This window comes from Mus caroli, unplaced genomic scaffold (assembly GCF_978045245.1).
Source record: "Mus caroli unplaced genomic scaffold, Mus_caroli_1 scaffold_8, whole genome shotgun sequence".
Taxonomy (NCBI): domain Eukaryota; kingdom Metazoa; phylum Chordata; class Mammalia; order Rodentia; family Muridae; genus Mus; species Mus caroli.
In genome coordinates this window covers 64,915,452-64,933,590 of record NW_028227263.1, presented here as the reverse complement: position 1 = coordinate 64,933,590, position 18,139 = coordinate 64,915,452, and the positions used below count along the sequence as shown (strand labels likewise).

The 18,139-nt window shown below is 38.5% G+C and overlaps 1 protein-coding gene across 1 annotated transcript in view; it reads right to left on the bottom strand.

Annotated features, from left to right (window-relative positions):
• Btbd1 (BTB domain containing 1) overlaps positions 1-18,139 on the bottom strand; it is a 34,286-nt gene that overhangs the window by 11,469 nt on the left and 4,678 nt on the right. The window contains exons 2-4 of the mRNA XM_021167718.3: positions 14,747-14,903; positions 12,457-12,562; positions 2,315-2,512 (exon numbers count right to left, since the gene is read on the bottom strand). Of these exons, the coding sequence (XP_021023377.1) occupies positions 2,315-2,512; positions 12,457-12,562; positions 14,747-14,903 (461 nt within the window). The remainder of the gene's footprint in view (positions 1-2,314; positions 2,513-12,456; positions 12,563-14,746; positions 14,904-18,139) is intronic.

Below are 18,139 nucleotides of genomic sequence, written 5' to 3'. Positions count from 1 at the left end.
AGGGCATCAGATCTCATTACAGATGGCTATGAGCCAGCATGTGGTTGCTGGGAATTGAACTCAGGTCCTCTGGAAGAGCAGCTAGTGCTCTTAACCGCTGAGCCATCTCTCCAGTCCATGACTGTTAATTTTTAAGATAACAACATCTTATAGACTTTAAAATATATGAAGAGTTAAAATACATGAAAGGGCACCAAACACTGAAGAGAATAAAGTATTAGTAAAATCTTTTGTACTGCATGAGAAAGTTTAATTTAAATTTTTTAATTTTTAGGATTTAATTTTAAAATCTCATAAGGAAGGATTTGTATATTATCAAGTAACCCACCAAAGGAATAGTAAAAAAATACTTAATTTCTCATTAAAATTGCTAACCTTTTGCTTTTCACTAACAAAATAGTAAAAGAATGTTTAACAAGCAAATAGAGAACAAAATACCAGAAAGCATTTGGTTCCTCCAAAAAAAGGATAAACAAACAAACAAAAAAGCCAGGCGTGGTGGTACACGCCTTTAATCCCAGCACTTGGGAGGCAGAGGCAGGCGGATTTCTGAGTTCGAGGCCAGCCTGGTCTACAGAGTGAGTTCCAGGACAGTCAAGGCTATACAGAGAAACCCTGTCTCAAAAAACAAAAACAAAACAAACAAAAAAAAATGCAGCTTACAAAAACATAATTGGCATGCAAAGATAGTGAAAACCTACTTAAAATGGGGAAAATAAAGACTACAGCTCTGGAAGGATGGCTTAATAAGTAACAGCACCTGAGTGCTCCTGTAGAGACCCAATTTGATTCCTAGTCACCGGATCAGCAGCTCACAACTGCCTTTGTCACCAGCTCCAAGGGGACCCAAGACCTCTGGCCTTCTTGGGCACCTGCACTCTTATGCACATACCTTATCTCAAACACAACTACAAATAACAAAAATAAATCCCTAGAAAATACAGAATACAAAAAACCTTTTTAAAAAAGGTTGTAAAACTACACTAGTGTCAAAGATGTAAAATAAGCTTTACTAGATTTAAAATGGGATATAAAATAAAGGTAAAGGCATAAATCCAATAAAAGTAATACAAAATTTAATGTACCTAATAGAATCTTAAAGAAAAAGATTTATGGAACCAAGTAGGGACATTCTTTCAACTAAAAAACAAACACTCGAACCTCTCCTCTCTCCTAGTGACTGACAAAAGGAAACAGGAGAAAACAGCAGATATGATAAATTGTTGAGCAATATTTTTAGAATGTATTTTGTAGATATGTGATTAATCAAGTTGTTAAGCAAGCTTTTTCTGTATTTAACAATTCAAATTACATTCACTTTATTATACATCAATATTTATTAAAATTGGACATGTTGGCACATAGAACAAGTTTCAACAAATTTCAAAGGACTGAGATGATACAGAAGCGATGTCCTAACTACACCAGAATTAAAAGAAAATAAAAATAAAATCTCAAATATTTGAAAATAAAAACATACACCTATAATCACAGTTCTGATGAGGAAAAAAAAGACCTCTACTACAAAACTAGAACTGATTTTTTTGTTGCTGTGAATTAAGCCCACTACCATGTAAATGCTGGGGAAGCACTCCAGGCTGTAAGAAAGAGAAAACGAGCCCTTTCCTCCCCAAGGTGCTTTGGATCACGATCTTTAATCGCAGTGATAGAAAACAAACTACAGCCATCATGATCAGAAGTGTTAGGGAAGAATGTTACAGGAAGAATCAGAATGGATGTAATTGTTCTAACTTTCAGCCTCCATGTGGACTTAACCACTTTGGGAAACTGACAGGATAAACCGATGCTAAAATATTAATTCTCCACGTAGTAGTTCTACTTACATATGCCCAATTGAAACATTTACATTGTACACCAAATGACATGTATTATGAATGTACTTTTTAATTTTTATTATTTTATTCTCTATGTATGACTATTTTGTCTGCATCATGTACATTCATGGTACCCAAAGTTCTGTCAGAGAATAAGGAAGAAGGTCTCAAGACCCCTGCTTATGAACTACTATATAAGTGCTAGTTATACAGCAGCAACGGAAAATCAGGTCTGTCTCATTCTAATCAGAAGTGCAACCATAAAGACCAAAACGATTCGTTCCTATAACCTTGGGCAAGGCACTTAATCTTCTCTAGTTTAATCTATAAAATGTGGATGTTATCTTGAACAGCTCTTTTGAGAATTAAATGAAATTACACACAAATATTTATATTTTAACTAGCACTTACTAAGTCATAGCTTACTCTTTATTTTCTGCCCTGGAAATAGTTTCAAATTAGTGAAGTTACAGCCTTACCTGCTGCAAACTCCTCAATTGTCATCAGTGGGAAGCGGATTAAGGAAAGCGCTTTTCCTAGAACTTTCTGTTTGTTTCCAAATGTCACAGCCAGTTGTTGTCTCTGACACTCTGCTTCTGCCCAACGTACAATAGCTCCAAAAAGTCGACTTTCTCGGATACTCAGTGTGTCTCTTTCTAGAACTGCACAGAGTGTATCTACAGAAAAAAAATACAGTAATGAAGGATATTCTGTTCTTTAACAAAGTACTATTTTACGTTTTTAAATCTCAGCTTAAACACAATTAGATACTTAAGACTATTAATACAAAGCAGGTAAAATGGTGGATTAGCAGCATCCTCTGCAACCCAGTAACAGAAAGTAACTAGGATAAAAACAATAAACTCTTTGTAAGAGAGTGTTGAAGAAAAAGAATAAAGACTAATAGAGACCTCTACAAGACAGTAGGCAGGAACAGCTGCAGACTGGCACACACTGAATGAGCAGCATCTGCTGGGGGAGTGCCCTTTCTTACAGACACAGCACTACAACAGTAGCGGGCCAGAGAGTAGACTTGATCAGGAGCTAGACACAGTCAATGGAGATAAGGCCTGGGCAATACAGGCTATGGGGACAGAGGCGGAGGTGTAGCAGAGGAGCCTCACACAGAGACTCCACCAGAGCTCTGAAGTGAATAGCCTGGAAGGAATCAGCCCCACCATGCCTGCGTGAGAGAAACAGAGAAAGCAGCAAGTGTGCTGCTGAATTTGCTGCAGTCTCCTTGTGCAGGTAGGAAGAGATTACAGGACAGAGGTGGCTAGGCCTTCCATACCCCCTGGGCCTCAATCACATGAAACTCTAAACATGGAACGAACTAATCCCCCACACTCCAGAGACAAGCTGTAACTAACTGGTGAGGTAGAAATGGAGTCTCTGCAAGGTTGTCACTCTCCCCGTATCTATTCAATAGAGAACTTGAAGTTATTGCTAGAGCACTAAGACAACTAAATAAAGATCCAGGGGATTCAAATTGGGAAAGAAGTCAAAGTATTGCTATTCATATTCAAGGTATATGATAGAATGAATATATAAATGACCCCAAAAATTCTAGCAGGGAACTCCTATAGCTGAGACACACCTTCAGCAAAGTGACTGGATAGAAAATTAACTAAAAAAATAAAAATAAAAACCAGTAGTTCTCTTACATACAAATGGCAGACTGGCTGAGCAAGAAATCAGGGAAATACACCCTTTACAATAGCCACAGATACTATATCTTGGGGTAACTACTCAAGCAAGTGAAAGACCTGTATAATAAAAACGCAAGACTTTGAAGAAGGAAACTGAATTAGATTCCAGAAGATGGAAAGATGTCCTATGCTCATGGATTGGTAGAATCAACATAATAAAAATGGCCATCCTACCAAAAGTGGCATACAGATTCAATTCAATCCCCATCACATTTACAACACAATACTTTACAGACCTTGAAAAAAACAATACTCAAATTCATATGGAAAGACAAAACAACAACAAAACAGGCTAAAACAATCCTATATAATAAAAATATATCCAGAGGTATTACAATCCCTGATTTTAAGCTGTACTACAAAGCTATCGTAATAAAAACTGCATGGGACTGGTATGAAAACATACAGAATGATCAATGTAATCAGATCAAAGACCCAGACATAAATCCACACACCTATGGACACCTGATCTTTTTTATACAGAAGCCAGAAATATACAATGGGGACAAAAGCATTTTCAATAAATGGTGCTTGTATAACTGGATGTCACCTTATACAGGAATGCAAACAGATCTACATCTACCACCCTGCACAAAACTCAAGTCCAAGTGTATTACAGACCTCAACATAAAACCAGGAACACTGAACCTGACAGAAGAGAAAATGGGGAGTAGCCTTGAATGCACTGGCACAGGAGACAACTTCCTAAACAGAACACCAACAGCACAAACACTAAGATCATGTAATTAATACATGAAGCCTCATGAAACTGGAAAGCTTCTGTAAGGCAAAGCACACTGTCAATACGACAAAACAACTCTACATCTAACAGTGGGCTAATATCCAAAATAAATAAAACAACTCAAGAAACTAGACATCAACGAACTAAATAATCCAATTAAAAAATGGGGTACAGATCAAAACAGAATTCTCAACAGAGAAATCTCAAATAGCTGAGAAACACTTAGAGATGTGTTCAACATCCTTAGCCGTTAGGGAAATGCAAATCAAAAAATTTGTGATTCTCTCTTACAGAATGTCTAAGATCAAAAACAAGTGACAACGACTCATGCTGGCAAGGATATGGAGCAAAGGGAACATTCCTTCATGGCTGGTAGGAGCGCAAACTTGTACAACCACCTTGGAAATCAATATAGCATTTTATAAGAAAATCAGGAATCAATCTCCCTCAAGACCCACTTCTGGGCATTTACCCAAAGAATGCTCCATTCCATCACAGAGCTATGTTCAGCTATGTCAGCTATGTTCACTGCAGCTTTGTTCGTAATGGACAGAGACTAGAAACACCTTGTATGTCCCTGAATCTAAGAATGGATTAAAAAGCATTTACTCAATGGAGTATATTTCTCAGCTGTTTAAAAAAAAATGATATCACGAATAAAATTTACAGGAAAATAGATGCAAATAGAAAATGAAGATCATCCCGAGTGAGGTAATCCAGACCAAAAATGACAAACATGCTATGTATTCACTTATTAAGTGGGTATTAGCTATAAAGGATAATCTTGCTACAATCTATAGACCCAGAGAGGCTAAGTACAAGTAGGGCATCAGGAGATAGTGTGGGGAAGACACAGACACACACACACACACACACAGATACACACACAAGGATCTTTCCGGGAAGGAGAACCAGAATAGACTTCTTGGGTGAACTGGAGACAGGAAAGAATGGAAACAGGAGGGAATCAAGTGGAGTTGGGAATGTAGGGAGACGATACTGGAAGAGATGTCTGGAACTGGGGTCATATCAGGAGTCAGGTAGAAACCTCATGCAATGGAATGACTCCTAGTAAGGTGACTTGGAGCCTGAACCAGCAGCCATGCTCTATCACCAGGCAAGGCCTCCAGTGAAGGGGTTGGCACAGCAACCCAACCATAAAACCTCCAACCTACTTTGTCATGCCTGCATGATGTGCTAAGACTGAAGCCTTTCATAATCATAATCATTAAAAAAGAAGTTGACACAAAACTAGCCAGTACAGGTGGTAATCTCTGACTCTTCTGGACGCCTTTGGGACCGTTTTCCTCCTGGGTGGCCTTGTCCAGCCTTGACGTGAGAATATGTGCCTGGTCTTAGCATAACTTTAGCATAACTAAATAAAAACCATTATGGAAACCATCTTCAGAAGACGAGAAAATATCAAGAATGGAGGTCCAAGTGGAGGCAATAATAAATCCTGATATTCAGAAAGAAAAAAGTGAGTATGAGCAAAGCTCCCAAGAACTCTAGGATATATTCAACAGGATGCAAGCAAGCCAGCGCAATGTAAAAGCAGACTTACAACACAAGTCACATCGTTATCCCAACACACACAGAAAATGTATCTGGCAAAGTTCAAAAGCCCTTTGTGATAAAAGGCCTGAAGAAAACAGAAGAAATGTTCTTCAACATAATAAAGGCGACCTATGACAAGCCTATAGCCAGCATTATACCAAGTTGGAAAAAACTAGGAGCTATTTCCTATGAAACAAGGGTGCCGACTATCCCCACTCTTATTCAATATAGGGCTCAAAGTCTATAGAAAAACAAAGAGGAATCTAAGTACAAAAAGAAGTCTAAATTATTCCTGTTCTCAGAGAAGGACATAATCCTGTACTTAAAAGGCCCTTAAGACTCCATCAGAAAATTCTCAGGATGAAAAACTTTCCACAAATTAGATGGTTAGATTACCACATTAAAAACAAAAACAAAAACCAGCAGCTTTCCTTTTAAACTGCATGTGTGTGCCACATGTACCACAGTACATGAGTGGGGAAAGATGATGACTTAAGGATGTCTGCTCCATCCTTCCACCATACGGGTTCCAGTCTTGCTGACTTTACTAAAGTCATCTCACTGGCCCATTAGTAGCTTTTCTATACATGAATAATGAACATGTCAAGATAGAAATGAGAAAAGATATCTCACTCACAAAACTGTTTAAAAAAGAATAAATGAAAACTTAAAAAAAAAGACACAAGAAAATGGTATTTCTATGATCAAAGATAGGCAGAATTGGTAGTATAAAAACATGACTGGAAATAATCTACATATTGAGTACAATCTCCATCAAAACATTCCTCACAGAACTAGCACAACTCTAAAACGCTGATGGAAGCACAAAAGTCCTCATATTAGCCAAAGTGATGCTGAGTAGAGTCATGCTGGAGGACCACATCAGAGGCAGCATGGCACAGACCAGACACACAGACTAACTGAACAGAATAAAGAAAGTGTGATATATACACACACTACAATTCTAGTTACCCGTAGAAAAGTCGAATTTGCAGGAAAATGGATGGGACTGGAAATCACCTTAAATGAAACAAACTGGACTCAGAATGTCCAATATAGAATACTCTCTTATGTGAGCCTACATTTTCTGGGCATGCCTGTGTATAACTGGAAATGGGACCATGGAATGGTAACAACAGACCTTAGTGGGAAGGAGAAAAGAGAAGGTAATGGAATGTATGTGCCATGGAAGCAGAAGAGGGCTTGTTGGGGGGGAAGAACAGAGAGCAGCAAGAGGAGTAAGGGGATGGGTTTTAGTGGGATGGGATTAAGGAGGGACTACTATAATAACGTCCAGTACTTTGTATTAGCCAACTCATAAAAATTATTGGCTTTATCTTTAAAATACTAAAGACACTAAAGGAATTAAATATATATATATATACACACACATATATATGACACTGTCAAAAAATAAAAGGTATTCTAAAAAAACTATATATGGTAAACATAACTTATCACTTAGAACTCCTGCTATAGTCATGTCATTTATTAAGCATGTTTAGATAGCCAGAAAATTAATAATAAGCAACATATCGGGGCTGGAGAGATGGCTCAGAGGTTAAAAGCACTGACTGCTCTTCTGAAGATCCTGAGTTCAAATCCCAGCAACCATATGGTGGCTCACAACCATCTGTAATGAGATTTGATGCCCTCTTATGGGGTGTCTGAAGACAGCTACAGTGTACTCATATAAATAATAAATACATACATACATAATTTTTTTTTAAAAAGCAACATGTCTTAGTCAGGATTTCTATTCCTGCACAAACATCATGACCAAGAAGCAAGTTGGGGAGGAAAGGGTTTATTCGGCTTACACTTCCATGCTGCTGTTCATCACCAAAGGAAGTCAGGACTGGAACTCAGACAGGTCAGGGAGCAGGAGCTGATACAGAGGCCATGGAGGGATGTTCTTTACTGGCTTGCCTCCTCTGGCTTGCTCAGCCTGCTCTCTAATAGAGCCCAAGACTACCCAGCCCAGAGATGGTCCCACCCACAAGGGGCCTTTCCCCCTTGATCACAAATTGAGAAAATGCCTTACAGTTGGATCTCATGGAGGCATTTCCTCAACTGAAGCTCCTTTCTCTGTGATAACTCCAGCTGTGTCAAGTTGACACAAAAATAGCCAGTACACAACATATAGGCATCAAAGTTATTCACAAAAACTAATGATGATTACAGACACAATCCATTCAGTAAATATTTATTCTGAAGCATACACTGTTGCTAGGTACTCTGTGCAGAGATATATCACTGAACAAAAGTGAAGTCCTTGCCATCACAAAATTTACATTCTAGCTTAATTAAGAAATGTAGGATGACTGTTGTAAAACAGCAAGGAAGGAATCAGAAGTTTTGATTTAGATTGGAGCATCTGCAGAAGTCTCAAGTTTCCAAGGCTTGCTGCCCTACCTTTTAAATTTAATTAAAAGCACTCTATATTTATACATAGCAGAAATCAACTAAAGCATTACACATGAGTAATAAATTATTCAGAAATAAATATAAAATGATTAAAAAACACATCCTGCAGTCTATACATTCACTCTATAAATCAAATATTTGCTTATCAATGGAGGGTAACATTGATATTAGTCCTTAGAACAAAGTAGGGGTTCAATAATACGTTAAAAATTGGTTAAGTAAAAATTTCTTTAAAAAGTTACATCTAGTTGTTATTTCTTGTGTGTATGTTACTATAACTTGTACACGTGGTAACATGGGACTCACAGGACAAACGGTGGGAGCACCTGAGTCCTGGGCTGGCACCGGCCAACAGCCCACCTTTCCTCATCCCAGCATCCTCGGATTTGTTTTTTAACAAATCAAACTTTTTAAATTTTCATTTTCATTGAGCAAATCAGTTCAAACTAAGGATCTATGTAGTTTTTCACAATTCAGTTAAGTGAAGATTAACATACTTTATTATTTTTTGGATTAAATATACACAACAAAGGGCTAGAGAGATGGCTCAGAGGTTACCAGCACTGGCTGCTTTTCCGGAGGATCTGGGTTCAATTTCCAGCAACCACGTGGTAACTAACAACTGTCTGTAGCTCTAGTTCCAGAGCATCTGACACCCTCATGCAGACATATATGCAAGCAAAACACCAATGAATATAAAATAAAATTAGATAAGTTTAAAAATACACAGTGAGCATAGCATAGTGGCTAACTCCTAGAACCCAGCCTCCAAAGGCTGAAACAGGAGAATCACCACAAGTTCAAGGCCAGCCTGGACTACAGAGTGAGACCCTGTCTCAAAAACTGCACAAACAGCCGGGCATGGTGGCGCACACCTTTAATCCCAGCACTCGGGAGGCAGAGGCAGGCGGATTTCTTAGTTCGAGGCCAGCCTGGTCTACAAAGTGAGTTCCAGGACAGCCAGGGCTACACAGAGAAACCCTGTCTCGAAAAACCAAAAAAAACAAAAAACCAAAAACCAAAACAAACAAAACCCAAACAATATTTAATCTCTTCAATGGAAAACAGACCTCTTATCTAATTCAGTACTAACTTTGATTTTAAAATAAACTTAAATTCTGGAGTATGATACACACCACATCATCCTGCTCTTGACACAGTGTGAAATTTTTTTTAAAAATTTTGCGTGTATGCACACATCATAGTGCACAGGTGGGAGCCAGAGGAAAACTTCCGGGAGCTGGTTCTCTGCTCCTACTATGTGGGTCCTGGGGCTCCAACTCCAGATATCAGGCTTAACAGCAAGCACCTTTACCTGCTGAGCTATCTTGCTGGCCCAAATTCATTTTGTTATATCCGTGTTAAAATGATTCTTTCCCCTGAAGTAAAAAAGCTAAAACATCTCTTTTCCTCTAGAACATGTGCTCACACCCTAGAGAAGGAAAAAAAAATCCCTATCCTCTTAGTTACTACACGTTCTCTAGAATTCCCAGGTTCAATAAGTGCATGTCAGGCAAATTGGCCTACAGTGTGGAAATAGGTGGAGGAACAAATAGGTCCTACTGACAGGATTCTATGTGTTAAAAAAAATATATAGCTGAGCCCAAGATGATAAAAACACAACAAATTATGAGTCATAACATAATACAACACTGGGTGTTAAACAAATCAGCAAGTCTACACAGCTAAGCACCCACACTTTAAGATTCCCAGGCTCTTAGATTTCATCCCAGGGATAAAAAATATAAAAGCTATTTATAAACCAGTTGCCACATGTAAAGCACTCAGAAGCAGGTAGTGTGATTTCACAATTAGATGAAAAACAATGGAGCATTTGACAGCTTAACAAGAAACAATTAAGCTTAAACAATGCTTCATTAACAGCTCAACACTGTACTAGCCCTTGCCCTTCAGTAAAACACAATGGATAAATTCTTCCCAAGGCACTGAGCAATGAACAGGTAAACTGACAATGAACTGTTAGATTCGCTATAAAAGAAGTACACTCCATGTCTGGAAAAGGGTAAGGTGTCAGTTCTTACACAACTCACTGCAGTGGTATAAGCTGAGCTAAGTTGTATTTTAAAAGGACCATCCTGGCTTCCTGACTGAAAACGAAACGCATTCAAAGAAACAGCATTTTATCACAGCTGGTCAGGGTATTAACTCAACGTGTACTATGTGCTACAAATACAGTGGTAACCAAGACAAAGGCCTGCCTTCATGGAGCTTACAGTCTAGGAGAGGAAATCAGACAGCCCACACTTAAGGAAAGAGAAACACCTAGTTAAGACTCACAAAGAGCAATTAATATGAGGAAAATAAGCCAGAGTAAAGGACCAGGGATTTTATTTAGTTATTTAATTAAGTAGGTCTGAGATAGTCTATCCCAAGTCTCAGTTAACCTGTGAACTGAGTAGTTAAAAACAGGCAGCCATATAAAGATCCAAGGGAAAAGGAGTCCAGTCAGAATGAGCAACAAACACAAAGGCTTGAAAGGCAGTGACTCCTGTTGGGTGTAAAGAACAGGGATGGACAAGAGGGTAGAGAGCAGCGGCTGTGCTGCGTCTGCGCTGTTAGTTACAGCTATCGTCCCTCTCGTCTTAGGAAGTAACTAGTCTGTACGTCCTGCCTTGCCGTCACATCAGCTGGATCATGTGACTGAATTCTGGACAATGAAATAAGGGGGCTATTTCTTTTAGACCCAAGTGTTTTGTAACATGGATATTTTCCCTCCCATCTGCTAGCAAGATACAGGCAGTAATCAGGCTACCTGCTGAAGACACTCTCTATGGACCATTACATGAACACAAAATGACCTTGTTTTGTGTTTGAGCCAGACAGCACTCTGGGGTTTGTTACTATAGTCAAGCCTAGTCTCTGCCTTACACAGGGTCTGATCTTCTAGGATTTATGAAAAGTTTGAATTATATTATTCCTGCAGTGGAAACAGAAGTAATACAATCTGATTTTTTTAGTTACGAACATCATTCTAAGGCATCCCACTGAGAAAGAATGCTGGCTTATATGGTAGCAACAGATAAGAAATGGTCATTTGTAGGATTTGTTTATAAGTGAAGTAATGGGTACCTACTGGTGAGACTGCATGTGGGGTAATGAAAAAGAATAATCAAAGACTAAGTTCTGGGGTTTAAGCTTGAGCAATCAGGTCTAAAAATAAATATATTTAAAAACATTTCCTGTTGTAAATGAGAGGAATACAAAGATTTCAGAGCATCAGACTTTTGGTGAAGACTAAAAACAGCCAGAAAGGAACTGAGGAAGTCTAACACAGGGAAAGAAATTAACATTTCTCTTTTGACTGTTTTGTATGGAATACCTTTTTTTAAAAATGAAGCAGGCAACCGGTATAAGAGTTTCAATCCCCAAAGAGAGGGACTCATGACACCTAACTTCAATTCACCATAAAAAAATAAAGCTGTGGAAACTCGCTTTCTCTTCCTGCAAAACAAATCCTAAGCCTGTCCACTTCCTGGTCCTCTACCGTCTGGAGCCTACAGCCAGCTCTTCTCTGCCACATACTTCCTGTGATTCTGCTGTCTCTAATGCCTAATGTTGTTGCTTTAACTACTGAGGGATCCTGCTTCTTGTGGTGCTGGGATGGGAAGCGGGGTCTCATGCATGTCAAGCAAGCAATCTATGACTAAGCCGTATCCCCAGTCCAAGTGCTAGCCATTCCATAAGGCTCTTATCAGAACCTCTTGTGTCATAATTTTCCTAACACAACACCAATGTAAGGTAATGTCTCTCATTTTTTGTAGTTATCAAGTAATTATTTTCCACAGATATGATACCTTCTTAGAATGGCTAAAGTTACCATTATATGCTAGCTTATCTACTAACATGCTAAATCCTAATGTTCACGTATTTTGTTCCTTGGCATCTCTGACTAGCAGTTATTTAACAAGACGATCACATTTTACTCTTCTTTTTATTTGCTCTAGGACAATCCCATGAAGATGGTGAACAATCTTAGCTATTTGGTACTTTTTGGGACACACCCAGGTAGTGAAGATTCTCAAGAGTACTGTCACTAAGATGAAAGAAAGTACACCCCCTTAAGGACAGAGACCTTCAAATATCGGGAGGAAACACCAATTGACACAGTTTTCCAACAAGATAGTGCTGTCTCCAAATGTAAACACTCTGATCAGTAGGAACTCACCTATGTCAATATCAGTAAACCCTTCCGCACTGATTGCATCCACTGTGCTTTTGTCTATGGTGTCCAGACAAAGGCTAGCCAGCTGGGGCTCATCGAACAACCGCGCCTACACAAACAGACAAATAGTCATCTTACTTTCAGTTACTTACCTCAGACTGTGCACAAAGTTGATACTGTATAAAGCTACAATTGCTATTTATGCAAAATACTGAGAATAAGAAATGGAAGGCTAAAGAATACTAGTGTGTCACAATATCAACAGTCTTGTTATTTTTACTTTCATATGCGTTATACATTACAGCCTAATTTTCATGTATTACTTAGTCTGATCCTTAACAAACTCTCAGATTAGGTAAAGGACATCACACACTTCGGTGGTGTACACATACTTGTCTAAGATCTAGTTAGATATGCTGCAGTCTAGTACTTAAAACTTCAGTCTTGCCATCACTGCTAACTAGTACACCAACTGTCAAGAATAAAGAGATCGTAAGGTTTTTTTTTTTTAAACATTTCCTGTAGTGATGGGAGCTGTGTAAGAATTTTAGAAGTCCATGCACCCAACTAATTAACTACATCAGAAATGACACCCATAACCTGACATGACTGATGGGTCTTCACTTAATTTTGAGTAAAATTCTCTTCTTAAAGATTTATTTAGGGCTGGAGAGATGGCTCAGAGGTTAAGAGCACTATCTGCTCTTTGGTAGGTCCTGAGGTCTAATCCCAGCAGTCACCATGGTGGCTCCCAACCATCCATAATGAGATCTTATGTGTATTTACATATAATAAATAAATAAATAAATAAATAAATCTTTTAAAAATGATTTATTTTTATGAGTGCTTTACATGCATTATATATGTGTACTGTATATATGTGTACTATATGAGTGCTTGGCACCTGTAAAAAACAAAGAGAGCATTGGATCCCTTGAACTGGAGTTGCAGAAGACCGAAGACACCATCTAGGTGCTAGAAACTGACTACGCTGTTCCTCTATGAGAACAGCAAATGCTCTTTAACTGCTGAGCATCTCTTTAGCCACAGTAAAATTAATTTTAAAGGATTCAATAATTAAGTTTGTGTATGTGTGTGCACATATGTACAGTACATGTGAGCATGTGTGTATGGGTATATGCCCAATTATGTGCACACAGAGGCCAGAGGAGGATGCCCAGTGCTTTCATCTATCACTGTTCACGATATTTTTTTGAAACAGGGTCTTTAGAGACCTAAAGCTCAACAGCTGAGCGAGACTGACTGGCTATTACCTGTCTCTGTCCATCAATGCTGATGTGACACTTTCATGTGAATTTAAGAGATTTGAATACATATCCTCTTGATTTTATTACAAGCACTTCACTGAGTCATTTCTCCAACCCAGATTCAGCAATTCACATGCAACTGAACAAATATTCTCCTTGGATTTACACATTGGACTTGTTTATATTAACTTGCTTTGCCAATCTAATTTTAGCTTTAAATAATAAAAAAAAACTATTATTACTTTATGTAATTTGAACACACACAGACATCATATCTCCAGATTACATATCTAAAAATTACTTATTGTATCTGTTCATTCTTTCCCTCCATACAGACCTCTCTTTTGTAGGGAGAGCAAATATATTTGTGGGGGTGGGGTGAACCAGGAAAGTAAGCTGCATATATTATGGACTTTTAAATTTCCTACCAACGAGGACAGTCTCATATAACTTTAATCATTTGGTAAATACAAAACTAATATAATATTTATTAGGGCTGATTTCAGTTTTGTAACTTTGACTTGGTCCTATTTTTGTAACATTTTTACTTCTAGTATGGGATTCCAGTCAATAACCAGAATTCATTCATTCTTAAAGAAATTTAGTGCATTTTTTATTTATTTATTTGGTTGGTTGGTTGGTTGGTTTTTCAAGACAGGGTTTCTCTGTGTAGCCCTGGCTGTCCTGGAACTTACTCTGTAAACCAGGCTGGCCTCGAACTCAGAGATCCGGTGCCTCTGCCTCCCAAGTGCTGGAATTAAAGGCGTGCGCCACCACTGCCCAGCAATTTAGTGCATTTTTATAAAGTGAAAATCTATCAAACAGATTTTTGTTTTGTTTTTTTAAGACAGGGTTTCTCTGTGTAGGCCCGGCTGTCCTGGAACTCATTATGTAGACATGGCTAGCCTCAATCTCATAGAAATCTGCCTGCCTCTGCCTTCCAAGTGCTGGGTCTAAAAGTGTGTGCTACCCCTGCCCAGCTGAGGTTCAATTTTTAAGCTACTATTTTACCTATATTTACTTACCTGAGTAAGCAACATAAAGGCATTATCTGCCCTAAGATGTTTGGTGAGAAATTCTACGCAATGTGCTTCCAAGGCAGGGACTGCATATTTCTTAGCAGTATAAAGAGTGGTCATAACAGTTTCTGGACCAATTTGAACTTCGTCTGAATACAAAAATCTAAAAAGCAATTGGAAAATTCATATAGACAATCGGCATTGTTTTAGACAAGCAATCCATCAGAATTAAACTTTAATGAGCAAACAAACAAAAGAAAAAGAAAGACAAGCCCCGACCTTTGCATCGGGTAACCAGCACCTGCAGATTCTGATTCCTATCCCTCAGAGGTACACAGTATTCCCATTTCCAGTAGGGCAGTAGTGCTCAGGAGACAGGCATACAAACACATGTCCCTAAGTCAAGCCTTGGGCTCCTTGTAGCACTCCACAGCTGCTTACAAGAACAGTGGATCATTAATGTCTCCCTCAGCAAAGGACGTTCACTTGAGTAAATCTACAGCTAGCTAAGGTCACATCTCCAAATGTTAAAAGATTCATTTATTTCTTGGTATCAGAATCTTGTTTAAAACCTTTCGTAGTCATTTCAGAATTAGCACAATGACCACGGATTAGAGTGCTTTAGAGGTAAAATAATTTAATAATCCACTTGACCTGTATCCACAGGTTCCATATCACGGAGGCTTTATATAAATTTGTGTCTTAAGCATTAGGCTTCCCCCACCCGCTACTTTACTACCAACTTAGAGTAGGGGGTTTCTACCAGACCAGTTCCTGGCTCCACCAGCTGCTTCAGCCACTCTCATTTTATCCACACAATTTCTAAGTACACTGTCTATTTTCTATACGTTGTCCATTCCAAATCCTCTCCTTTTCTTCTAGTAGGCATACTGTCTTCCGTATTTATTAATAGTCACTTTAATTAAGAGAGAGGTGGAAGCGGGGCATGGTGGCACAGGCCTTTAATCCCAGCACTCCGGAGGCAGAGGCAGGCGGATTTCTGAGTTCGAGGCCAGCCTGGTCTACAAAGTGAGTTCTAGGACAGCCAGGGCTATACAGAGAAATCCTGTCTCAAAAAAAAAGAAAAGAAAAGAAAAGAAAAAGAGAGAGAGAGAGAGGTGGAAGACAAGGCACAAAGCTGAAGTGCATGGCTCTATATGAATCTATGTTTGGGAGCTACAATTTAGGCTGGCATGAAACATCTGTGAAGGCATTTCTAGGTACAAAAAAAGAATTGTGTTTTAGATTATTCTGCACGTGATCCTTCACATTCAAACTGAATTTAATAAAAATTTCACTCTAGTAATAACCTTAGCTTATATCAAGGAACACATCATTATTATAGTAAGGAATCACCTGTGTCTACAGCCATTGCTTACAAACATTGTTCATTATTCTAATAACTCCTTCTCTATAAAGGCAAGGCAGCTGGGACAGTCAGTTTCATTATTACTCTCATTCTTGTAAGGTACTTTAAATTATTTTTGAGAATGCCAAGTTAAAAGTAAATACTGGACTATAAACAATAAAAACTCCCCCTCCCCTATATACTAGACAAACAAAGAATGGGCACATTTAAGTTTTAATGAGTATGTATGTTAACACACTAGGCAAAAGTTTCTAAGTGACATCAATGTGGTGGTGTGGGTGTATTTTAATTTTTTTCTATTTCTTATTTTCTTTTCTTTTCTTTTCTTTTTTTGTTGTTGTTGTTTGCTTTTGAGACAAGGTTTCTCTGTGTTGTCCTAGCAGTCTTGTGCCTCGATGTGTACATCAGGCTGGCCTTGAACTCAGAAATTTACCTATCTCTGCTATCTAAGTGCTAGGATTAAAGGCATGCATTACCACTACCACCTGGCTGGTATTCTTATTTCTAATAAGAAAACTTACTAAAAATCTAGGAATCATCTTGTTCATATTTCATTTACATATGTTCTCTGAAATAATTTAATCAGTAGGATTTCTTTTTATTCATCATCTATTTACTTATAAAATATTATGTATATGAGGCTGAGTGAGTTTTTGTACCACTTGCGTGCAAAAGCCTGCAAAGGCCGGAAGAGTCCTAGACTCCCTGGCATTGGAGTTATAGGTAGTTGTGATCTGTTCTGTGGGTGCTGGGAACCAAATCTTGTTGCCGATAAGAGCAGTAAGTACTCTTAATCACTGAACCCCCAATTATCTCTAATCTCTAAATCTCTTAATCTCTAGCCACCAATTAGAATTTTATATTAAGAAAAACTAAGAAAGATACAACTAAAACGTAAACATGACATTACCACAATTCTTTGCACTTGAATTTTAACTATCAGTCTGTATACATGATATCACAGTATGTATGTAGGTAAACTCCTCTGTGAAACTGGCTCTGCCCTTTCACCTGTGTGTGCTCAGCTCAGATTGCCAGGCTTGCACAGCAGGCACAGAGCACAGGCACAGCTCTTTGTATTCTCAACAGACAACTGAAGTTCTCAGACATAACCTTTAGGGACAGGAACATAAAGCCCAGAGAAATGATTGTATGTCAAAGAATATCAGTTTCCTTATCTCCATCCCAAAACAAAGATGGTCTCCAACAAGATGAGAGCTAAGGCTATATTTAATACAATTTAAGAAATTTTTAAGATAGGGTCTTCTGTAGCTGTTTCAGGCTTTGACTTTCTCATCCTCCAGCCTCCACCTCCCAAATACTGGGAGGTGTGCCTCCACATCTGGCTAATTAAAGAATGTTATGCATATGTGTTCTTGTGTGGGTGCATGTATGTGGTGGGTGGGCGTGGAGGTCAACCTCTGCAATAACATCCATCTCCGCTGAAGGCAGAGTCTCAGTAGCTTGGAACTCACTAATTACATCAGACAGGCCAGGGAGGCCAGGGTTCCTCCTGAATTAGCCTTCCCAGCACTGGAACTCCAAGTACATGCCTGCCACATCTGCCATTTTGATACAGGCTCTGGGAACCAAATTCAGGCCTCAGATTCCTCCAGCCCTGAAATTAAACTATTTTTGAAATTATAGAGTGAAAAATTTGACCTCGAATTAGAAAAAAAGGTTGTATGTGTGTGTGGGGGGGGGGAGAACCAGGGGGCTGGGGATCATATATAAAGAACTTTTTTTTAACCAATGATCCATTTTATTCAAAAACATTTTTGAGGGACTATGTATATCATTAGGCACTGTAATAGATAACAGAGCTACAGAAAGACTAACATAGATTTGTTCCATAGTAAGTTTATATGAATGCTTAAAAAGTAATGCCATAAGAACAGAAGTATCAACCGACACTAAGAAACAACAGTCACTTAGGAAGCCCACACTAAGTCATGCCTTCTAATATTAATGCTGCTATATAGATCTTTGCTGGCTTACATGATTCCCATTCACCATTAATCAGCAGAATG